The sequence below is a fragment of the Triturus cristatus genome, chromosome 2_1 (assembly GCF_964204655.1).
Source record: "Triturus cristatus chromosome 2_1, aTriCri1.1, whole genome shotgun sequence".
Taxonomy (NCBI): domain Eukaryota; kingdom Metazoa; phylum Chordata; class Amphibia; order Caudata; family Salamandridae; genus Triturus; species Triturus cristatus.
Window position 1 is genome coordinate 1,003,836,276 of NC_140581.1, and position 26,210 is coordinate 1,003,862,485.

Here is a 26,210-nt window from a genome sequence, read left to right on the forward strand (position 1 = left end):
TCAGAAAGAAGTCTGCTTTAGTTTGTAATGATCAGACTTTAGCATGACTATTTGAAGTCGGTCTGCAGCTCTTCCACATCAATTTTTAAAAAGCCTTGGATCTTAAGTGTAGGAATTTAAATGAATGCCGGTCCCCACTGGTGCATTTGAATAAATAAATTGCTATTAAAGAAAATAACACGGAAAGTGTACGCCCGTGAGAATTTTGTGTGGGTTTTTTTTTTTTTTTTTTTTTAAATACAAAGACGCGGCCACACGTCGACACTCTCTCCTTACCTTGATTTCGGCATCAATGCCAGCTTTTTCGTTTTTCCACAGCGCTTCCCGCGCCCTCACTTTCTCCAGGTCATTTAGCAGGTCAGTGCAGCGCGCGCTGAATCCCTCATTCGCCTCCTCCAGGTTTTTTATAAGCGCTCTGCTCTGCTCTTCCTTTCTCTGTGCACGCTCCTTGGTGTCCTGTGGAAAAAAGGACCGCAAGGGCCGATAAACAACAACAAAAAGTGAGGACTAATCAGCAAACATAAACCGTTCGGATAACCCCTCACAGCAGCTCCCTTTCTCTTTGGCGGCCAAGGTCACCTGCGCACTTTTATTGGCCTCTCCTCGGGCAGGTGGAGGGGTCATATTTTTCAGCTGGGTGACAGCTTTGATGAGCGCACATTTGCAAAGAGCCCATTAATTGATCAAGCTGCCTTTGATGCTGTCCCCAGCTATTTTTGAGACCCACGCAGACATATCCTCCCAGACCTCGGCTTTATCAATTAATAATGGCGGTCCCACCAGAATCTAATTAAAAGGAGCCACATCTTCACACTCCTACTTTCTTTGCTCCGTCATTAACTATTTATTTGGAAGTTAGAGAGCCTGGTTGCTTAGCTGTAAAGCATCTTCCCCTCAGATTTGTGTGAGAAAAATGCAAGGTACAGCAGAGCCTTGGGCATTTTTTACTCTGAGCATGTCACTTTCTGTGGCACAAAGGCTGATGCAGCTTAAAGCACTTCAAAAGCTAGCGCCCTCTAAACTATGTGCAAGTCAATGTACCTTAAGTTCTTGGCTTTTATCTTTATATTTCTGCTGCAGGTTGCTCTCTTTATTTCGGAGTAATGTGAATTCTTCATCGACAGCCATCTTCCGCTGTACAAGGTTGCTTAACTCCTGTTGCTGCCCTGCTGCTATCTGTAAAAAAATACATAAGAAAAACAAAAATAAATAAGTTTACCTACAAAAACAAATGTAGGTGATGTTGTGTCCTGCGAGACACGTTCTAGTGCCTCGCCAGGCCCTGACTTAGTAGCCACTCCCCTATGGGAGTGGGCACACACACACCCCACACCCATCCATCACCGGCGTCACGAGTGACGTGACCCAGCTAATAAAGGGGCCCAAGTGCACGTGCTTGTGGCCAGTTGTATAACGATAGTCACGGTGTCTATGTCCGTCATTGCACAGCATGTGGGCCTAGAGCCCACAACACAACAGGTGAGAGATTTGAGTTACTACGGAGTAAAATGCGGTGTGGTTGAGCATCTGCTGAACGATCCTTCAGACGAACCATCCCTGGCAGGGGAACGTATCCCTACCCTCCTCTTCGCAGACGACACCCTTTTACTCTCCAAATCCCCTATGGGCCTCCAAAAATTATTAAATAACTTCCAACTCTTTTGCGCTAAACGGGGCCTGGTAATCAACACTGACAAAACGAAATATCTTGTGATGAACCCCCCCAAAAAACTTGTGCGCCCTTTGAAATTAAATGCCGTACCTTTGGGGAGGGTGGATGTGTTTGATTACCTAGGGATCCGCTTATCTCATAATATGCAATGGGCCCCCCACTTATGCAAGATGTTGCTAGCCCACAAGAGGGTAACAGGGGCCCTACTGAAGGAACAGCGCTCTTGTGCTATTAGACCTATAGCCCCTGTTATGGAAATCTATGCAGCAAGGGCAGTCAGCTCTGCTCTTTACGGGGCTGAGCTGTGGGGTTCATGCAATATTAGCGAGTTGTCAAGAGCTGAGAGAAAGTTTTGTAGGGCCATCATGTCACTCCCTCAAGGTACTCCCACGACCCCACTGATGCTCGATCTAGGATGTCGCCCTATTGATGACCTGGCGAAACTTCGCCCTCTACTGCTATGGGCCCGACTTTGGCGAGTCCCGGAACTAGCTAAATATGCCAAAGGCCTCTCCGAAGTTATGTCACTCCCTGGATGGCACAAGATAAAGTGGCTGAGCGACATGAAAATCCTCTTGTGCAATCTGGGGCTAAGCGCAGCATGGGAAAACAGGTCTTCCCCCCCGAAAGCTACGCTTAAGTCCCTATATTGGAATTGGATTGCGACCCAACGAAACACGAACTGTACATTGGGTAGACTCACGGAGGACTTTCTGGAATTTAAGGATCAGCCGATCCGGGAACTGTATCTTGACATTATTGAGAGACCTTTTGATAGATCTCTTTACTTTAAATTTAGGACCGGGACTCTCCCACTTTATGTTTTTACTTCCCGGTGGAATCCCCCTGCCCAGACCACTGAATTTTGTCCTTTTTGTATATCTAGACAAGAGTCTGTGGCCCACTTTTTATTTGAATGCCCACAGTATGTATACCCAAGAAGAAGATGGCTTAAGCAATTGTGCCGTTCCTTAGGTACTAGGCACTACATTGAGGCGTTACGTATTTTAATGTCTGACTCCCGCCCTCTGTATGCTTGCGCCCTATCAAAATTTCTATCTTGGGCATGGCGCATCAGAAGCAAAAGGCTTAAAGAAATTGTTTAATCCGTTCTTAACATCTATTTATGATATGTCTTTCTCTTATTGAAAAATTTGGATTTTAACCTAAATGAATTTAAACTCTTTTTTAATTGTAAAGCTTTTATGATATGTTTTTATCGAAATAAAGCCTTTGACTGACTGACTGATTTGAGTTACTACGGAGTAAAATGCCTCCATGGTACTTCCACTATTATCATTCTAGCCACACTCATAAAGCCAGAAAGGCATTGAAGATAAACACACCTTGATCCTGATGTTTCCCTAAACATTCCATAATTGGTGTACATTTTAGGGATCTCAATCCATTGTATGTGGCATGGGCTGGGATGGAGTCCTACATTTCACATTCCTTTCTCAGAGTAACAAAACTAGGACGGTGGTAACACCCTGCTCCAGGGCCTCCCATTTTCCACATGGGACATCACCCAAAAGGGCATCTTATGAGCAGCAATATGCCTCAGCAAAAGCCTGAAAAAATATGAACACACACCAGCACAGTTATGGAACTCCATTGCCCCCCCCCCCTTGACAGCCTGCACAACATTCAAAATCAGCTTAATCATCTATAAAGTCTTCTTGACAGGCCCACCCACATTTTTGGCTGACAAGTTCACAAACTCCACTGGCTCTCAGCACACCCGCAACCAAGATTCTATTAGATTGGTGCAAAAAAAGGAAATAATAAGGCAATAAACCTTCTCCAGTTATGCACACAGGCAACAGGATGGACCAAACCTTGCTTCAGTTTAGTACATCCCTGAAAATAAATCTCTTTAAACAACACTACATCACGACGAAGTAACAACCCACCCCCATTCTCAGAACCTAGGTTCCTCGCCAACCACGTATTGACTGTATCTCTACCTTCAAAACACATTATAAGTACCACATGCATACATACTATTTATTCAATAAAATGCCCATATAGGATTTGCTACATAGTTATGACAGAAACAAAGGCCAGTTCGCGGACTGACCAGAGAAGTATTCATACAAAACATATGAAATTGCCTGCAGCCAAACCTTTTATTGGAATTTAAAGACAATTTAAACTATGATAGGTTTCAAATATTGGAAATAGTTCACAAATTGCGGAGGTGTGGTAACAGATGCAGGGTATTATAATAAAATGAAAGAAAATGGATCGAAAAACAGGATACATTGTGCCGGCATCACAAAAGTGAAAGAATTTTACTTGTTCTGGCTGGATAGAGAAAACCAAGTTTTAATACTACAAAATAGATTACTACAGAATTATCTGAGTAGATACATATAGAACTATAACTTACAAGAATGAAAGACTGACAAAATAAAGTTGGAAGCGGGAAGAACTTTTTAAACATACAGCAGTGTAAGTAGAGAAGAACAAGGAGCCTGTAACCGTTCGAGAACTTGCTAAGGCTACCTGAAGTCTCTGTCAGCATAAGATTGCATCTATAGGATTTAATCAAACACAGGTTTGATGTAACAGGGTTATACGACCAGTCCAGATTTTGTAAATCATTTTATGAGCGAGTTATTTTTTTGATTTTGAGATATTTTATAAATTTAAAGGAAAAGACAAAATAATCAGACAGTGTTACAATACAAATAAAGTGTATGATATGCAGATTACATATAAAAATGTCAATGGTTTACATACAGTAGATGTTATAATGCGGATGGTCATTAAACATGAGAACAGACCCAGTGCAGAAGGACTACAGTCTAGACACTGCCTTCAGTATAGCTGGAAGAATATATGAGTTATAGGCACAAAGCTATCGTAACTGGTCTAAACTGGATTTAAAAGTCATTTTTTAGAAATATGAAGTTTGGAGAGTCTAACCTTGATACTTAGAAAGGTATAAAAATCCAAATAGGAGAGATCGTACTTCCTGGCTAGAGCCGAAAAGGCAAGCGGGTCATTATTAATATCATAGAGGTCTTTTATTACCTGACGCCTTTAGCAGGCCACACAGTTGCAACGGTAGGAGCAACTTCAGCATTGACTTCGTGGTTAAACCATTAGGACTCCCATCTTGAGTTATGAATGGACTCCAGAAAGTTTTGTCTATTATTTTTAACACACTTGCAGTATCAGTAAGACTGCGATGAGAGTGTGGAGGGCTACATTTCAATATTTTAATAAAGGAGAATGTGCAAAAGGGGAACATAGCTCAAGTTCAATATACATCCATGGTGGGGTGCTTTGTGAGTCTGGGAGGAACCAGACAGCACCTTGGAAAGCTGAGTGTTACAGGCTCCAATTCGGAAGACTACATCCCTCTCGTGTAGTTGTCTTTCTAAGCGATTTATAAGAGATATTACCTCTCTAATGATTCCAAAGAAACTTGGAGGTGAATTTATCCAATTCCTGAAAAAAAGGGGGAGGAAAGTTTAGAGGGAGCATGGATGACAAGAAATGTACTATCGGGTGATCATCATTTTGAGCGTTTGGAGCCTACCCCACTAAGAAATACATTTTGGTACCAGGCGTTCAGGAGATTTCTAACTTTGGCAATAGTGTGTGATTCACTAAAAAGTAATATGTCAGTGAGATTTTTAAAGACCCAGATCCCCAGGTATTTAAGACGTATGGATTGCCATTTGAGACATGAGTAGCTTGGTGGGTATGAAGGCAGAGTGCAACTAAAAGGAATAAAGTCTGTTTTGTTGTTATTTAAAGTATATATCCAAAGACCTCTTAGTAAGCACTCTTCAGCACCCAGTCATACCTGGACTCACTCCACAAAGCACAAGCATCTCACTTTACACTCCGAATTAAGGGGAATGGATTAGCAGAATTGCTGGACTATAGTTTTAGGGCGACAATCCAGCATTCTCATTTATCCATGCCACAACATCTGCACATCTGGTCACTCCCCCTTAAAACAGCTTTTCCACTCTGGAGGATTTTAAGCTATTGAGGGGGCAGAGCAGAGTGAAAGGAGTTAACTTTATGCAACAGAAGTGAGTGAATGACTAAGATTTTTGTTGTTACTACAGAGATTATCAAGCACATAGTTCCTATTGGACGGTTCCTTCAGTTATCCCCTTTGACAGATTATGAAGTATTATATACCTGCTTTGGGAGGCAGCTGCAAAGATTTGTAGACATCTGGCCGAAGAGGTTTGAGCCTGGCATGATCAATCTGTGCATTCGCTACACACTTAATTTCCAAGGCATAATGTTTACAAATAAATATGGCCAATAGCTAAGGTGTCTTCTTTGCTGATACTGTGCATCAGGACATGTCTCTAAAAAGCCTCTAACACTACCCTGACGCCAATAGTGTGAGGATTGACTCAGAAAAGAGGAGGAATATACTGTGTTGAACAGCTTTATAAGATTCAATAGAAGCGGTCATATTACAAGTGAAGGCTTAGCCACTTTTTTATATAGGATAAAGTAAAGGCTATAAATATGTGCGAAAGACAATGGTAATACTTCATACACAGGCTCTCCCTAAATATTACGATTATGAAGGAGCCTCTCAGCTCAAGATGATCAGAAAATGACGTTGGAAAACACATTTCCTGACTCACAATATCAAAGTGCTGATATCGATTTGTGCATACATGGAATCCATAACATCTACATTACCAAGGTAAGTAGATGTGGAGTCGGAATAGAAACATCTAAACTTCCATATACTGGTTTAACTTGACAGCATAATGGTAGTCGACACAGAAGTCCCTATATGTGCACATTGCTATTTTATTTTATTATATAATTATACATTATTAGCTTCCCTAAAAGTCATCATAACTATCAAAAGAAAATTGGATTTGATATGCAACAGGGCATCTGAACATTAATTGATACTCAACTCTCAAAACAGAATTCATACAAATATCCTACAAATCCAACATACAATTTGCCCAGCTATAATTGTGATGCTTCCAAACTGTAGAGGTCTATCTCACCCCCCCCCCCCCCACCCCTCAGTCATCAAAGACCAAATCATTTGGGTTTCATATTCAACAGCACCCTCTCTTTCGAATACCGCATCAGCAAACTAGTACAAACAGGCAGATGTTCACCTGCACAAACTAAAATGTATTAAAACAATGATCAGCTAAAGGCTGCTCAAGGTCTAGTCATCTCCAGCTTGGACTCAGGAAATGCCATCATAACTAGCCTTCCAGTCACCAAATTGTTATGTCTGAAAGCAGTCAAGAATCTTTACAAGCTTCCCTTAGACGCTTGAATACAATTCAAACTCTGCTACATCACATACAAAGCCATCCACTTAGACAGATCCAGTTACAGATCAGACCGCCTGAAAATCTCGGGTGGCTTAGGAGAATCCCAGAGCTAGGCTCTCATTTTAGTGCTCTGGAAATTCCGAATGAGACAAAAGCAAAAACAATACTTACTTTTCAATACTTTTAAGAACAAATTCGGACAACCTTTCTTTTCACTAAAGATTCTAGGAAACCTATTCACAAGATACCTTAACTAACAGATCATATAGAGCTGCTGCCTTTCTGGGAACAAGATCACACAAAACACTATTTCACACATTACACAGCCAGGCTTGGCAGGCATTGCTGGTTCAGCCTATGACTTTAGCATGATAGCGTAATATTTACTTTTCACCACGGCTCCCCTATCACTCTCCTGCCGTATCACTCTCTCCCTCCATAGCCCTCCTCACAGTTTTCCTTTGCACTACTGTTAGCTTTTCGAGCTTATTGTGTACAAGCAGTTAATGTTACATTTAAAGTGCTCTGTTACTAACTGGTCAAGTGGTGCTACAGAAAAACAATGTAAATAAAATAAACTGACCTCAAAGCAACGTAAGGGAAGGGGGCTTCCTACCTATCACTTTGGTGAAAAAAGAAATATGCTTTGATAAAAGGCATAGCAGCTCACTGATCCCGTGAGACATCAGGACCGTGACTTTCTGTGTCACTCACCCTTTTTATGTCACTGACACAAACGTTTTTTTAAAACCTACCAGCCAAATGATTAAGATGCACATTGAAATCCTTGAAAGCAATTAATTCTGCAGAGAGTAAACCTTCACAAGCGTATTTCTGCAGGACCGAAAATGATTTACAGGAATTAACCTCAATGCACAGTCATACCAAAAAGAAATGAAAACAAGATCATATTCAACAGAAAAGGTCAGACTGTTAATTTTTCACAGTAATGCACAATAGGAGAACAGGGGCTGCTTGATCCTATATTGGTTCCATGTAGAAAACAAACTTGCTATTTGCAGGGACCAGATTCTCGAAGAAAAGTTCAGATGCCTCTATGACCAAATGGTCAGAGAACCATATACAGTTAGTTCAGTTCAAGGCTGTCAGTATATTCATGAAAGAATGGATTTGGAAAGATATGCAGGGTACTATGGCCAACAGCAGAAGACAAGGGAATGCCTAGACAAACGTTTTCAACTGAAGGAGAAAGCAGCCACCCTATATATGTCACTTTCCAACTCAAATGGCAAATACTGGTCACTAAACTAATTACTGTGAGAAGAGGATCACTAAAGAGTAAAATCACACTTGTGTATCAAAATCATATCCACCTAATGTGGGTGGGTATGCTATGTGCAGGGGAAAATGCAACCTGATGATTATGTCGCCATTCTGGTTTAGAGTACCACCATTTGGGTGTTTGGGCATGCAATCTTCCTCTCCAGTACAAAGTCCCATACCTCTAAAGTAAAATAACAGTAATTAAATGCTGGTTCACAGTTAACTCTGCAGTAGTGTAGTTTGCTTTGATTAGAGACCTCATTCAGAAAGAAATGGCCTTCAGAATCTGGAAAAAAGCAATGTTCTAAACAGGTTGGATAAAGAAATTCAAGTCTTTTGCTGACCCAATTAATGCCTATTCAAGGGAATCCAATATTTTATCGGAACCATTCTAAACTATAGCGTACAGAGTGAATCTAGGTTCCTAGTAGTACAAGGGAAAGCTTGCCACCAGATTTTCTAATGCAGACTATCACAGAAGATTCTGTTTTACAGTTAAGAAGTTTGTAAACAAATAGAAAGTGATCTTTCTTTTGCTCCCTTGTGCCTGCAATTTATTTTTGTGTCTGCGTCATGTGCTTCCTTACCAGAAGCACCACTTGTGTACAGGAGTAAGGCTTTTGAAAACGGTTGTTGAAGTAATATCTCACAACCGATAAAGGTTTACTCATATTTTCAAGCACATTCAGGTGAATTAAATGTCTTTTCTGTGTGTTCATAAAAACCCTTATGAACTGGATATTTTGAGCGGGGCCAATGAGAACTTTATTTGATTCCATGATGTTCAGTTTGAAAATGGTTTAAATCACGTATTTTAACTACCTCAGACACTTAGAAGAGCAAGGTGTCTGATTCAACCACTAGTTCAAGTAGGGAAAATGTGGATTTATGTAGGAATGTTTGAAATCTATAAAAGTGCTGCCTAATCCAGAAAGTAATAAACAGCTGTACTGCTAACCAAAGTACAATATCAAAACATGATAGAGAAAGCAAAGAGCACAGCATTATAAATGGAGAGAATTAAACCAATTATATGAAATCTTCAATAGGGATTCTTTGAACAAGTGCATCTCTAGAGCAAGTTGAAAGTTAAGCTTCAATGCAAGTAAGTGGGTTTTGTCAAGCAGTGTATTCAGCTGGATGGCTTAGCAAGATAATACCAGCTGACGTTTGCAATTTCTAAGATGTGGAATTTGATCCGGTTCAAATGGGTGTACCTTAATGAGGTAAATTTTTCATGAAGGCAAGTCAATTTATGGCTTATTTGATATGAAGGACATTGTATCAGTTGGTTGTGAGAAAATGCAATTTTGTCATTCGCCGATAGCCAAGCCGATAACACATTAGTGAATGTGACATCTTACAGTCCAGTCAAGAGGGTATTGGTATTTCCTCCATGCCAGTGCAAGAGTCCCAGGATCATAATGACGTGTAGGAAGTGATTTTGGTGAAGGGATCGATGGTATGATTTTTCTAAATAGGTGCAGCTAGAACAGCAGCATTTTGCACATTTCTGTAGCATAGGTAAAGCATATTGATATGGTGAGCATTGAAATGTTCTGATTGTCATCTGAATGTGCGGCTTGAATTTATCTGTGTTTAACAAGAGAAAAATCAGTTACATTGAGTCTAGTATCAGGAAAAATGCAGCCATTAAATTTTCTAAATGAGCACCATATTCTGCTATGACTCTGGTAAAGACTGGATACATTTAAACAGGGGGTAAGGCAGCACCACATACAGTAATGAAATCCTGTTGTCAAGTTCCCAGGATTTTCTGATATCGCCGCTACCTTACATATCAATGACAATGTCTATTCTTTGGTTTCTTGACAGCTATGATATTGAAGACAGGGTAATATAATAGGCACCGTCCCTTGGCAAAGGTAGGGGCTATGAAAGACCTGCATGCATGGGGGCTTCCAAATATCCACCCACACTTGGGCAAGGTGGAAGGCTACCAAATAATATATCCTGGACCAAAAATACTCACAGTATTGGGCAATTGAAGGTAATTACAGTCTGAGGCGATCTATTCTCAATCTTGTATGGGGACGTTAACTCTCTTTCCTACTAGCGGACATTAATTGGCATGAACTTCAAGTGCATTCACAATACAATTTTTAACCCCCCCTAAATCTCCCGCCCCAAAAAAATGTTCCAGGACCGTGAGATAGCACAGGCAAACAGTCCGGTCCACCAATGAAATGGGGCAGATAATCAATGCATCCTGCCTCTCAGGTTGAAAATCCAAGAACTGGGTGTGGCAGTTGATGATGCATTGGAAAAAAAAGGATGGAGCGCCAGCATGCAGTGACGTTTGTGCAAGGAGGGCTTCAAATTGTTTATTTTAAGAAAAGTATTCCTTTTTAGGGAAGCTATCTCTGATGCTGCCCGTTAACCAACACAAACAATTTCCAACCAGTGAGGAAGGAGGCCAGGCAGAAAAACAAAGAACCCACTCAACTGTATTATAGGCCTTGGAGTCATTTTAATTATGCTGGAGTAATCACAGTAATTTTGGTAATTACTCTTTGATGCAGAACCGATAACGCAATTACACCGGCATACTTAGGCGCAATGGAAGGGGGGCGGGAATACTAGGGAGTGCTAGCAGGCGCTAAAAAATATGCAAGAGCATATTTTTTAGCGGCTGCTAGCACTGCTTTTTTCTGTTGCATTTAACACTATTTGCTTAGCACAAAATGCATCCTCACGTCCATTTTGGAGTCAAGGATGCATTTTGCACAAAAAAAGTAGCGCTAAATACCAAGAGTACGTTGGGAGAAAATCTTACCCCAGGTGCACATTTGGCGAGCAACTGCTTGCACGCGCTATTCATGTCCTGTTGCATTTCGCCGTATTTCTGTCCATAAAATGCATCCTTGCATCCATTTTGGATGCAAAAGGGCTTTTCTGTGTTAATAAAATTTCTATAAATGCAGAATTACTCTTCTCTCTGAATCTTTAGGTAATTCCGCGTGATTACGCTACAAAGAGTTACACTACTTACACCCTTCCCTACTGTATTCACCAGAAATAACTGAATAGTTCCACCATCACATAGGAATCAAATTATTAGGCCACCATGACACCAAGATCTGCAAAGAGGAATGGCTCATGGAATGCAATAAATGCATACTACACTAAATGAAATGAAGGGCTAGAGAACACTTAAAGTGAGTCAGGCGTTTGTCAAAATGCATGATAAAAGACACAGCTTATACGTCATTACGTGAACATTCTGTCATAACTGCAGTTTTTATATTCAGGTAAAGGCAACATTACGGAGCTAAGCATGAAAATTACATTACAGAGAAGGAAATATAAACGTGGGAGTCGGAACATTAACGTTAAATGTTGCATTGAGTTCTTAAAAATACGAATATGGTGATGGATAAAGTCGGTATTTCATATGAATAAATCAGTATGGAAGAACTGAGGAATTTACGCATTGACTTGTATATCTCCGATGATGCTTTGTTCTAATGTTCAAAGACAAAAAACAAGACAAACTAGAAGTTCTATAAAAACTTCAAGTGAGGAAAGCTCTTCCTTGTATCGATTCCACTGTTGATCTAGGCGATTCCCAAAACAAGCCCCTCTTTCACATTCCATGTTCTTATTCGGTCACATTTTAATTAAAAAAAATTGTTATTGGATCATATTCTGTATATAAAGCTTGTATATACTAGCCATTTTAATTGATTTTACCTAAATCTTTCATTTGGAAATGTAAAAATTTCAAAAATTGATTATTACATTGTATTGTTCATCTGTCTACTTTGATGGTCTTAAATGTACTGAATAAAGTTATATGATGATACCAAAGAAAGCTGCCCCAAACCCTGAAATATACGATTCAGTAAAATGTGGGAAAAATAAAACCCACACAGGATTATTCACATTTGTCCGAAGACTACCTAGAGATGCGACTTCTGTGGCTGCTGGCTTTTCGTAAGTAGCCATCAACAAATTACAATTAAAGTCCTACATATTTCATGCGTGCCTAAATGAAAATACTTTTGTTCGGGGGACGGATTCATGCGTGGATAAAGAGGAGTAAAGTAAAAAGTTAAGGATGAAATAAATTACTGTTAATTAATGGTTGAAGGTGAGTTTTACTTTGTTTCAATTCGAAGCGTTAGAAGGGCTTTAATATAGATTTACAGAGCAAACAGGAGATTTCCAAGGGCTGATAATGAGGCAAGCTAGTACTATTTTAACCCCAGTAGAGTATAATTGGTTGATAAGGTTTTAAAAACGTTACAAGGTCTAGGACAAAAAGATTAGCTTTAGTTCCTTCAGATCAAAATTGAAAGCTAATTAAATAAAGTTAAAGCAGAGAGGAAAAGGTTTCATTCTATTTTTCATTCAATGGTAATTTTGACCTGCAAAGGGGAAAAATGCAGAAACTGAGATGTTATTGTATGCTGGTAAGGAGGGAGGCAATGTAAAAATTCAAAGTATAGAATTTCTGTGTGTGGAAAACATGGACATATATTAACAGATTGTATTTTTTTAAATTAAGCACTTGATTTGAATAAAGGGGTGCCCTTACGCCTTCCCACAATTTACAGTGCATGTGTGTGCTTACAGGTTGTTACACTGCATCCTCTAAAATGCTCGTATTGAAATTAAGGACCTTATTGATTACCAACATTACTACAAGCCAATATGATTTACTGTATATCGCTGCCATACACCAGTAACACAACCTCATGCAGGCATACTGGTAATTGAGGGAATGGGCCCTTTAGTTTCCTAATGCATTATGCTGGGGAAATTAGATGTATATGCAGCACAATATGTTTAGGGAGTTGTAACAAACACTCTCATTGCATAACCAAGGAGCAATTGTACTCATATCATTAATCACAATTCAGGGATTATTCAACAGTTTCATTACTATTTTATTTCAGCCATCAACTAAAATAACCGTTAGCCATTTCTGACAACAGCATGAACAGCCATAGTATTAAGCGTTGCGCAACATGATCTATGCAGATCTCTGACCTTGCATGAGCAACACACTATCTTTCCTATCTATAAACTAAAAACCATGCTCGTTCCACCCATACATGAAAAAGAAAACTCTCTCAAATCGTTTTTCTTTCTTGTCTTCCCCAAAATCGACTTTTGTGCTAGGAGCACTGTGGAGTGAGGATCTACACTATTGTTCCATATTTTGGACCCCTAAAGTCTCCCCTAGGTGTCCAAGGGATGGGGGGGGTCATGTAACTATAAGCTGGGCCTTTATAAAAGATGTTTTATATGCCCTGGTGTTGGAGAAATTGCACTTGTTCCCCTATGTAGATCCCCATCCACACAGGTTAACATTGCAATAGTTTATGAACGCATAACTAATGCTAGGAATCAAAAATATATATCTCATTCAAGGACTTAGGAGAACAGTATTGATAAATCCAACAATATGCTATAAGTATAAAATGTTCTTCTCTGTAAGCCAAAATCCGGCCTTCCTGCCCTCTTCCCTGATTGATCAAAAACAAAAGAGGGCCCCTGAGCAAACAAATAACAGGCAGAGAAAACCTGGGAACAAATGCATAAGCAAAGAAACATAGCAAAACTGCCTGATAAATTAAATTAGCGGAGTATCTTACCATACTACAAGGATGCTTACAAAGTCATCTCAGAGTCATGGTATATATTTTCAACATTTGTGTTCAAAAAGCACATAATGAATCATCAATTTCATCATCCAAAGTTTTTATCAAGAGCATATGTTGTTTATTGTAGTCACATCCATATAAATATACAGCTAGGTACTTGTCCTTCTCCCAAGTTAGCAGTACGCAACCTAGGCATTACCATTGACAATTCTTTGTCCATGAAAGCCCACATTAACCAGGTTTTAGGCGTCTGCTTTGGGACTATGCGTAACTTTCGTAAAATTTTTAAGTGGCTACCCATCGAAGCGAGGAAACCTTTGGTTCAGGGTCTTGTTATTAGCAGTCTTGATTATGGCAATGCTTTGATTCGCCATAAGTTGGCAGGGTATGCTCAGACGTGAGTCCCTTGCTCACTTTGCCACTGGATTCAAGCAAGCCTGGCTGAAGACGGCTGAAATGCCAGAAACCGGTCCTAGGAAGCTTGTTTCCGGTCCAGGGAAGACATGGCTTGGCAGTTCGGGCTGGACTGTTCCCATGAGGCACAGGGTCAGACTGATTTGCATATGGCCATGCCTGAACTGGGGTGGCAGAGTGGGCTAAAGAATGGTGATGGATTAAACCCAGATCAGTTGACTGGGGGTGAGTGCTTGCAATGCTCAACACTCCGTCCATCATTTCCTTTGGTTTTTGCAATGCTTTGATTACGGCACTTAATCAAGATTTGCTTTCCAACCTCCAGATTCTTCAAAATACCGCTGCTAGACTTATTCTCAATTTTCCCCCCCAGATCTCCTTCCGCCCCGATTCTTAAAACTCTGACTGGCTCCCGGTGCATCAAAGAGGACATTTTAAAATCTTAAGTCTTACACACAAGTCAATGTATGATACCGGTCCTGGCTACCCAGCAAAAAAACTGCAATGGTATGTACCTGGACGTTCCTTAAGGTCTGGTACTAAATCATGCCTTGCTCAGCCGCGAATTCGAACCTCTCGTAATGGTGGCCGTTCATTTTCTTACCTTGCCCCCATGCTTTGGAATAAACTACCATCAGATCTTTCATCCATAGCGGATCATAAATGTTTTCGTAAAAGGCTGAAAACCTGGCTCTTTTCACAATAAGTTTTCGCATTAGGTATCAGGTTGTTGTCTGTTTCTCGGTCTTTTTTGCTGCTAGCACCTTGAGACCTTCTGGTGATTTGTGCGCTTTATAAGAATATTTGACATTGACATACATATACCCCATACATATCACAACACAGGACAATCCAAAGATTCATAAATATAAAAAAGGAAATTACCATAAACTCAGGAGTAACCATCGAAATACCCCCTACGATGCTCAAACTCATCATCCATGCCACTCACACCACATTCGTTCAACGGACAAGACGATAACAAGAAGAGGACAGATGATAACAAAACATAATGATAAATAACATATATAACAACTAAGAGGGCAAGACATATTTGAATATTCAGTTATTTTTCATACCTTTATGTAATAAATGCATTTCTTACAAATCATCGCTTAATATATCATCCATTTGATTTCCTAATAATCGCGTCTTATCAATAATGCACCGATACGCATATTGGTGGAGAACCACAATCTTGGTCACACCTTCTTCAGGGCACTAACAACATCAATAACAGGGACACAAGGTATGCATCCTGAGAGAAATCTGGCTTCTGGCGGACCACTCTGAACTAAACCGGAGCTCCCCTATAAGATTCTTTTTATAGATAGAGCTGTATCCATAAAGCTATATCAACAACACCAACAGATACCCTTTATGGGTGGAAGAGAGAAATATCCGGTGAAATAGCACAGGAAATAAGGAAGGAGCGGCTCTAAGCGTCCGCTAATATCGTGGTACAGATACACACATCAAACACATCTCTCTTGACATTTCCAGAGCAGCAATTTTGCCATCTCCCATGATTTGGGCAGAAGAATCGAGGTCTCCTGAACTCCAGGCCATGACGTCCCCCGCAATCCGCTCCTTCCCTGATTGGTCACAGTTAACAGGATTAGCCAGGCTGCTTTGATGAATCATAAGTGGGTTGCGCAGGGAGAGGCTATCTGGTAGAGACAGCTACACAGGAATTGCAGAGCAGGCGGGGAGGAGTCATAAAGCATGACGCTTCAAAGGAGGAATGCCAGGCCCATCTACCCACCAGCCACTCTGACCCAGCCAGAAGGCAGGAATTTGTAGATGGTAGGGGGAGGAGAGCTATGGAAAAGAGCCATACTGGAGGTTGGTTTAACTAATTTTTGCTCCTCTGCTGAGATTTCAGCCATACTGAATTTTGGAGGAATAGAGCTTTCTAAGAGAGGATTATGCCACACTTTGGAGGAAGCGGTCATGCTCTGGGGTGCTGCCTTGCACTTCATTAGACAAGAGTGCTCTCCTGCTTGACCCCAGAGAACACTGAATAAATATGTGAGAAGAGCAGAGCCTCTCAGATCTGCTGCTTGAAACTAAGAGAAGGAGAAGGCTTGCAAAGTTGGAAACTTGATTTGCACCATCTGGCGCTACATTCTGACTGACTGCGCCTGCTGCATTATCTGGGAACTGCAGCCCTTTGGATGTACCTTGCTTCAAGAGGAATTAACAGTGGACTCCCTGCAAGCTACAAGTTAACAGAGCTCACCTGGACCATCACCACCAAGAATCCCTAGCCCAGAGTCTTCCCTAGTGGATTTGTAAGGGTTTTGTCCAAGTGGAGTGTGGGAACTGAACTCTCAACCTTTCAATTACTATCTTAGAGATTCCAGACCCTTGGATTGTGTTTTGGAGACTTTGGACTCCCGAGAGGAACTTCACGAAGAAGTTCTAGAAGTTTGGCGAAGTCTGGAGCAACTATGGGAAAAAGCTCCATAAGGGCACAGACTCAACCGCGAGAACCAAGCTGGCCACCTTCAACCGCGAGCCAGCCTGCCCTGCTGGTTCGTCCTGCTGAAAAGCTCCGGGGGTCCAACTTCCAGAGTTTGACTGGGAGCTCCCTAGAAAGCAAACCCTCACCGAACCCAGACTGGTGAAGAATATCGAGGGACTCTGGCAGAAAAGGCTCCAGAAAAGTTTCTAAGTCCGAAGGTAAAATCTCAACTGAGGCGTACCGCGAAGGGTATCTGAGCAGGGCTCCATCACGGTTGGCATGAAACTTTGACTTTGTCCCGGTCAAGCATGACCAGATGTCCCAGAGTGGCGCTATATGTTTCTAAGTGCTGTATAGTGCCCAATCTTTAAAATTCCTATCTCCGGTCCTCTACATTGGATTTTTGTCAGTTTGGGGTCATTTTAAAGATGAAAATATTTCCTATTTTTATCAATTGGTGTGGGATTTTTATTGTGCGCTGTGTCTTAATTATTTACTGAATTGGTGCTTTTAAATGCTTTATATACCTGTCTCCTAAGTTAAGCCTGCCTGCCTGCAGCCAATCTACCAAGGGGTGAGCATGGGAATCATTTATTGAGACCTGTACTGAGCCCTAGACTGTGTTAGTGGCCTTACTTCCAGTGGTAGATGCATATTTACCACTCCTAATAAAGAACTTTCGAACATATAGACAGGCAAGTATTTCCTAAAGAGACCAGATGAATCGTGTACAGGTTGAAACACCAACATTGTACCATTGTTGACTAAAAGATTTTGTCAAACTTGGATCACTTTGAAACTACAGGATATGATTCTATGTGTATAGCATTAGATACCTTATCAGTGAGGTATTTCAGTGTTTATATGCATTTTTGTATATATGTATATCTCACCTTCACGAGCACTGCGCCATCTGCACTTACATATTTTTTTTTCTCTGAAACTGAACAAATTACTGTATGAATAATAATTGTGCTTAGGGCAGTTGAAGAGACGGAGCTTTTATTTCCATTATTTACGATTTGTTTGTCACATTCTTGACATTGAGTTGTTTTTAGATTCATACCTACTACCTGGGAATATACTATGCGAGGTAGTAAGCTGATTGAGTCCCACGGGACTAACGTTTTGTTTCACATGATTACCGCATTTCAAGTGGGCAAAGAGGGTTTGATCCTTGTATAACAATATATATGTTCACTGCTGCACCTGTGGAGAACATCTCACGCAACATACCCAACTCTTCCCTAGCAGGATATGTTGCTGCCATGACAAACATACAAGATTGCTTGCAATGCCACTACACAAGTAAGAATGGTACAAGGACAGATCAGTGGCAGCTGTCCGCCATGTATGTAAAAAAAAAGGACAAAGACAACTAATACTGTTGCAATCTCTCTATGTATTGCAGGAACAGTGAAAGAGATTTCAGGTACACATTTTGGGTACACATTTTGTTTGGGATGCCCAGTTCTTGTTGGAAGAGGAAATATAGTTATTAGCTGCAGAGGGCATCTGAGGTGGGGGAGGGTGGAGTGTGGTAGGTGTGGTGATTCCAGTGTGTCATTGTTGGCTTCACAAGCGTGCACTCCAGCACGAGGGAGTTGCTGCAAAACAGTCATAAATTATTTTCTCAATTCCAACAGGCCCCCAAAGTCAATATTGATCAATGGAGTTTCACAGTTGCAAAGTCAGTATTGAGAAATGGCTGCTGCCAAGTAATTTGGACAGATTTGGAAATTGAAAGAGTTACCTGTAGCCGGACCCAAAGAGCAGATTTGGAGCCAGTGGTGTCTGTCTCTACAAGTGATTTTCAGGGGGACGGGGTCACACTAGGGGCCACAGGTAAAGGTGGTGCGGACACATACAATACGCAATTGTGTAAAAAACTGAGTTATGGTTCTGGCTCAAACATCCAAAACCCCTGAAATTCACCAGTTAAGGTTAGCAATGGACACAACACACACTATACCACATGCTGTCCGCCATGTTGTTGTGCATTGTTAGCTCATCTTTTGTTTCTGTAGAGCTGGCAAATTGTTCTTTTGGGTTTGTCAGAAAGCACATGTTAAGGTGTGTTGTGTGCGCTGCTAACAACAAATGACACATTTTAGTGGCTTTGGGTGTTTGAGCCAGGACCATAACTCAATTCTTAAATGGGTTTTTTCAGTGAATTACGTCTTTTTTAATGCTTTAATTAACTGTCCAACCCCCACTGCACATGGGGTTCAGCGGTGAGCAGCAAGTGTTGCCCAAGCCACTCCACATGGCCTTCTGTAGGTTGACCGTAGCAGCTTTTATCCCTTTTATTTATTGAAAAATGTATTTTCCTTTTGTTTTTATTTTCATGAAATTGGTGCTTTTCATCACAAAATTGAGCTTTTTTGCGTTTGGCAAAATGGCAGCGACGGAATTATGATTTTCATTAAAATCTAAATTTTTGCTCCTTAGATTTCCTTTGGGTTTGGGAACCCATGGCTATAGAAACTGTCTTCCACAGCATAAAATCATGATTTGAAAGATAGCAGGAAAAAACATGAATTATCAATCATATTTGAGAAAAAATTCAAATGTGATTAACAGAAGTCACCGTTTTCTGGCTTGCAATTTAAAATGACAGAGATATACAAAAGTGTTAACCCTTTCAAGGCCAACCAGCACCTTTTTAAAATGGTTATATCTCCAAAACTGCTAAAAGGATTTACATCAAATCAATAAAAGTGTACTTTCTGAGAAAAGTTTTACTGTCATACCAAGTGTGTCAAAACTAATTTCAGTGCTTTTTGCTATAGGCACAACATTTTTTTCCAGTGGGACCTAAAAGGGAAAGCAACTTTTCTCACCCCACTTTACCTTTTTTACCTCTGCACAGAACTTCACCAAAATTGGCATGCCAGACAATAGCTTAGTAAATCAAGCATTTACCAACTTTGGAGTAGATCGTGTATGAGGTCAAAAGGTACAGGCAAATCAAAAAATGTCTTTTCAATGGAAAGTAAGGCTGAACCATACCTATGCAGTGGCGACGTCACTGTGATATATATATATAGATCAGTACTAGCTCAAAAACGACATAAAGATTTCAGGAATAGCCAATACCATCTTCTGATTAAAAAGTTACAAAATAACTCAGAAATTATCATCAATAAATCAGATAAAGGTGGGAATACAGTATTATGGTCACGGGCGGACTATTTGACAGAAGCAGAGCGACACCTCTCCAATGCTTCATGCTATAGGAAGTCCTCCAAATTTGAAATGAGAGCTGCAGAGGATAACACCAGTAAAAAATTACATCAATGGAGGCGGAACGGGTTGTTGACCAAGGAGGAAATGACTTTTCTCAATGTTGAATATCCGGTCACTACTATTCTCTATTTTTTGCCAAAAGTCCATAAGAAGACGACTCCTGTACCTGGTCGACCTATTATTTCTGCTCAGGGAAGCATGAATGAAAAGCTGTCAAAATATGTAGATTTTTTTCCTACAGCCACATTTGGTCGGTTTACCATCTTATTTGAAAGACACTACAGACTTTTTGAACAAGATTAGGAATGTTTGGTGTTCGGATTTTAAGTTAGTAGTAATGGATATTGAATCCCTGTACACTAGCATAAATCATTGTGATGGAATTAATGCCACTAAACACTTCCTAGAAAATCGGGACTTGAATATGAGAGAACACAATAGTATGCTGCTAGAGATTATCAATCTGTGTCTCACCACAAACTTTTTTCAATTCCAAAATGAGATTTACCAGCAGGTGCGTGGGGTGGCGATGGGTTCGTGCTTCTCCCCAAGCTATTCATGTTTACATGTTGGCTGGTGGGAGGGGCATGTTCTCACTGCTGCCCACCACCATTGGTGCCGTCATATAGTCCACTATTGGCGCTATATTGACGACGTTTGTCTCATCTGGAGGGGTTCTAAGAAGGATGCTCTAAAATTCATAGAAGATATCAATGTCAATGATTTAAACGTAAGATTTACAGCTTCAATTGATGATTCTATGGTTGAATTTTTGGATGTGTTATTGTATGTAGATGAAGGTGTTCTTCATACTAAGTTACATAGAAAGACCACTGCTGGTAATTCGATACTCCATGCAGACAGTGCACATCCGCGACACCTCATCAATAGCATACCCTATGGCGAGTTCATACGTATTCGCAGAATCTGTAGTTCCGAGCCAGTCTCCAAAATGTGTCAAATGGAAGCAGTTCAGCGATTCCTTGATAGAGGCTATAGTAAACAACAACTTACCTCAGCTCTACATAAAGCCAATGACAAGCAAAGGGAAGCTTTACTCCAGCCACATCTTAGAGACGATACTGCTATTGAATTTGCAGAAAAAACTGTGCACCCAATTCGGCTTATCACCAGTTTTAGCATACAAGAACAGGCTATTCGTAAGATTATCTATTCAGAATGGCTAATCATTATGACCGATAACATTCTTGGTCCCATTTTGCCAAATCTGCCAGCTATCACCTTCAGAAGAGCACCCTCTATGAGGGATGCTCTTGTTAAATCGATGCCTGAGGTGAAACCTGTTAAGACCTGGCTTACTAAAACCGTTTTTTTTAAATGTAGCTCTTGTAGAGCGTGCACGTTTGCCAAAAATGGTACACACTATAAAACAGCTTTTGGTGATAAACTGTATGCCATTCAACAACATCTAACATGCCGTTCTGACTATGCCATTTACAAATTGAGGTGCACCTGCAATCTAGACTATATTGGCCGTACCAAGCTTCCGGTGCATAGGCGTATTCTCCAACATGTTAGGGCCATCGTGAATTCTGACCACAACTATCCCGTGGCCAGGCACTTCAAGTCTGTACATAATAACCAACTAAAAGACTTGGAGTACACTGTTTTAGGATCTGTCCCCAACCCCGGCCGGGGTGGGAATCGAGACAAACTTTTGAGACAGAGTGAATTTCACTTTACCTTAGCTCTCGATACACGAGCTCCAAATGGCCTTAACATGAACGAGGACCTGCACAATTTTCTCTAGAGCCTTTTTCTTTCCCATCTCTGAACAGTTTTTACATCAATATTGTCAGTTTTGATATTTTTGCTTTAGTTCATCAGTGTTCAAATGATATAATATATGTTTAAGATTTTTATATCTATGAATGTATTTATCCTTTTATACATTCTTACTGATATGCGACTACATTTTGCACTTGCACTTTGGAATCGCCTAAATTGTAGGTAATCCATGGTGTCCACCACTAGTTGTTTGTATGACAATCTTTCTATCTGCACAATACCACTTTTTCACAGCACTATTTTGCACTTGATAGGCACATGGCACTTTTTCTCTTTTACCATCATCTGACTCATAATAACTATTCATTGACTCATACAGATGCACTGTCTATATATTAGGATATAGAGTCTGAGAACAACATCATGTCAACAGGAGGTATACTCAATGTCAGTATCCTTTAGTCTTGCTTGGTTCAGTGATACTAGCTTGAGATTGGTTTCTTCCAATTTAATTTTGCACTCGCACTTTATTATGGAACGTCTCTGCTGCTATTTTCTGAACCTTACTTTATTTATCTGTATGTTAGTCTGATACAAATGTGTGATGATTTGAATTATTTAATAACATTATTGGTATTATGAATTTGAAAAGGAATATATATGAATTATGGCCGTTTTATCAATCACCGCTGAAAGTATATATAAGAGATGATCGATTCTAAGTGCCGCAGTATTTTTCTGGCATTTATTATGTTCAGTCTCTTTGTAACAGCTTTGGTACAGCTCTGGTTCTTTTAATTAGGCAATTGTTAAAGGTTGTTATTTATTGCATTATGCAAATATTCATTGTACTTATAACCTATTTGCCTTTGAAAATGCACTGACTGGATATTCATATGAAGGTATTTGTATTTACTATGAACAAAAAATAATGCTTTTTTCCTAGTCATTGCATTTTTCTATTGACCATGAGCTGATCAGATTTTACCATTTCTTGCTGACTGCACATATTATCTCAAATTGCACTATGTAGATATTTTACCAGTTGCTAGTTTGTATTTGCACATTTAGATGTATTTTTATCTCTCTTTTTTATCTCCTATCGGAACTATGAGATTTTCAGCGTGTACATATTTCATGTATTTATGAATGCTTTAGCCTATTGTTGTTATTTGTGTTCACTGACAAACAGTTGGCTTATTTTTTACAGCTAATTGTGCTTATATTTCACTTTTATTCAGTCAGTTATTGGAGACGCATCATGTGATCAAGCTCCCAGGAGGAGCGAAACGCGTCATGGAGGACACTGGTCCTAGCATTCATCCATGCTGAAAATAAACTCGCACTGCATTGCCCAGTATTTCGGTGTGGGAGTCCGTAATTTGTTTCTATAAGGAGTAGGGAGGTCCGTGCCTGAGGTTTTCCGCCTTTCAATTCGGCGGACAGGATTTTTCCAAGCATATATATGTGTATATATATATGTGTGTATGTATATATATATGTGTGTATGTGTATATATATATATATATATATATATATATATATATATATATGTGTGTGTATATATATGTATATATATGTGTGTATATATATTATCTACTGGCGGTCGCCAGTAGATAGTTATAGTTAGGACCGTGTTTCCATAGGAAATCCGCAACATTCTATTTTGAATAACTTTGGCGCCGATTGTCGAATCCTCGCGAAATATTCAAAATAGGTGGGGCGCTCCGCTCCGCTCCTTCCCTGAAAGTCTGGGGGGGATTCGTCAAGCAGGGGCTGAGAAAAAGGGGGGGTCCCAAAACGCGTTTTCTCCATGCATTTTTCCATAGGAGCTTTAGTCCAAGCTACAGCCCGAACGGCTGAACAGAATTACAAGAAATTTGGCAGAGAGGTAGTCCTCAGGTCAGGGATGTGCCTTTTGCAGGTCTGGTGTAAATCTGTTCCGTAGTTCCTGAGAAAATAGCATTTAAATCAATATATATATCTATAAGCGCGCTCTGAGCGCGTACGGTACGCTTACGGTAAGCGCACGACGCCGTGCGCGAGCTTAATTCTGATTGGTGGTTACATGACTGTAAACATTCGAATCGGTCGAAATCAGGAAGTGTCGGCCGCCATTTTGTCTCTCGCAGTCTGAGCCTGAGAAAAACAAAGGATGAGAACGTGAAAAGGGGGCAACGGAGAGAGTTGCAGACCCCCTAGCGTTTGTCAGGGTGTCCAAGAAGGTCCCAAAAGTATGAAAAATACATTTACATTTTTCTTAAAAAAATCGCGGGGTACGCGTACGGTAAGCTTACCGTACGCGCATGGCAGAAAAAAAACAATAAAAAAATAGAAGTAAAAATCAAATTTAAGTTTTTAGATATTAGGGGGCTCTAAAAAGAGCCGTGGTGTTTATGAAGTGTTTTTTTTTGTGGTACCTACAAGTAAGTACCGATGCAGAGTCTAAAGTTCAAGAGGAAGACTCTGTTGCCTTCTTCAGTGAAATGTACACCGTCTCCTCTATAAATGTCTTGCATGTTGTAACGCAAGTTGTTGTGGTATATAGAACCCATACCATAGTCTCTGAGGAAAGCAGAAATAGATTTGTTGACGTGCTTTCTTGCTTTGTCAATCTGCGGACAAAATTGGTTGGACCAGTTCCACTTTTGCCTTTGGCATATGTTAGAATATACAAAGGCAGATTGAGGAAAAAGCGACATCAATTGCACAAAGGTGTCCGTAATAAGCATTTCCAGACCTACCCCAGTTAAAGTGCCTAGGTCATTTCCACCACAGTGCACAATAATAAGGTTAGGCTGTGGAAGATGTAGAAAGGTTTTCACCAAAGGCATTAATTGGTGCCACTTTAACCCTCTCTGACCAATCCATTTAATGTCTAAATTTGGCAAAGCAAGGTCTCTCACCATACCTCTTTTTTCTGCATACTTTTCACTCCAGAAGACATAGCTGTGACCTACAATCCACACTGTGAACATCTTTCAAGGAGATCTGGATGTATTCAAGAGGTGTCTTTCAGTAGAATGGCAATATGAAATGAAAGACAGTTGGAAAATGGAGGCATAGATATTTTTTTCATAAAAAGAACTCATTGGCTGTTTCAGAACATTCAACACTAAAAACTAGGGTGTATGTTTAGATTTTTACAAGCCTGTTTTGTATTGGTTCAGAAAATTGTGTTCCCACAGAAGATTAATTTGGATTTGCTGTTAGGTTTGAGAGGTGAAGCACTCTTGCTGTTTGAATAGAAACATTGTGTGCTGAACTTCTGACCTCTCTGCTCACACCAGTGTTCCATGAGCTGTTGCTATGGTAGCAGGCAGAAGTCAACTTGGGGGAAGGGTTCATTTGGAAAGGGGTTGCAGTTTTCCACCAATAGAAATGTGTGATTTCATTTGAAAAAATGTTGGAAGCACTGAGATTTGTAATTAACATGTATATGTGTGAAAAAAGTAAGGGAAACATTGGCATTTACTGGTTCTGGTGGGAGGAGAGAGGTGTACAGCTTCGAGATTCTGACTCTGATAATCTGCTTTTTGAGTGCTACATTTCTTTCTCAACTAACTAATTTTAAAGGTGAGATATAAGTTTGAGAGGGGATGTGTGGTGAATTTTGATATAAAAAATTGAATTGTGATTCTTCTTTAAAAGTTGTGTTTTACATTTTGTGGTTTGGGAGATATTTAACTGTCTTGAACTTGTAAAATATTATGGAGTATGTTTTCACCATAAATTAAGGTGTACTGGTATCACTGAGGAATAATGTTTTGTGCCTAGAATCAAAGCATGAGTGTGTGTGCACACAGGAATTGTTGTCAGAGGTTTTAATTGTGTTGGTCCGGTTCTGTAAGAATGGCATTTGTAGGAAAGGTGCAGCTTTTTTTTTATAAATATGATGGTTTTATTAATAAATAAGTTATTTTGTTGGTCAGGTAAGTGTGTAATTTCTGTATTTATCATACATTTAGTTTCATGCTCCCTTTTTTTCACTTCTCCTCTATCTGCTTTTCTCTTTTCCGTTGTACTCTCTCAAGGACCTTGTAGGGTGTAAAAAAAATGTTTTGTTTTAAAAAACAAAAAACAAAAAAATACGCGTACCATACGCGTACGGTAAAAAAAAAAAAAATTATTACAATTTTTTAAAAAAAGTTGAGAGGTAAGGTTGGCTCTTAAAAGAGCCGTTGTGTTAATACAGGGACAGAGGAAAGAAAGAATGGGAATATTAACAAGGACCACAGATGTGCTGGTCTATCTTATTGTCTTTTGTTTCCTCCTTCTCTGTCTGATGATGCTGCTGCCCTGCTCACTCTCAGAAGAGGTCTGCTGCTCTGCAATTGTATCCCAAAGACAATTCAGCTCCTTCTCCTAGAGAATCACAAGCAGTAATGAGGGGAATGGGTGTGGTGTAGGAAGATTCTGGAACTGAAAGTAGTTTAAACCAATCAAAA

General features: G+C 40.0%; 1 protein-coding gene across 1 annotated transcript in view; it reads right to left on the minus strand.

The window, feature by feature from the left end:
* CNTLN (centlein) overlaps positions 1-26,210 on the minus strand; it is a 1,182,709-nt gene that overhangs the window by 939,662 nt on the left and 216,837 nt on the right. The window contains exons 5-6 of the mRNA XM_085634784.1: positions 1,042-1,176; positions 277-456 (exon numbers count right to left, since the gene is read on the minus strand). Of these exons, the coding sequence (XP_085490910.1) occupies positions 277-456; positions 1,042-1,176 (315 nt within the window). The remainder of the gene's footprint in view (positions 1-276; positions 457-1,041; positions 1,177-26,210) is intronic.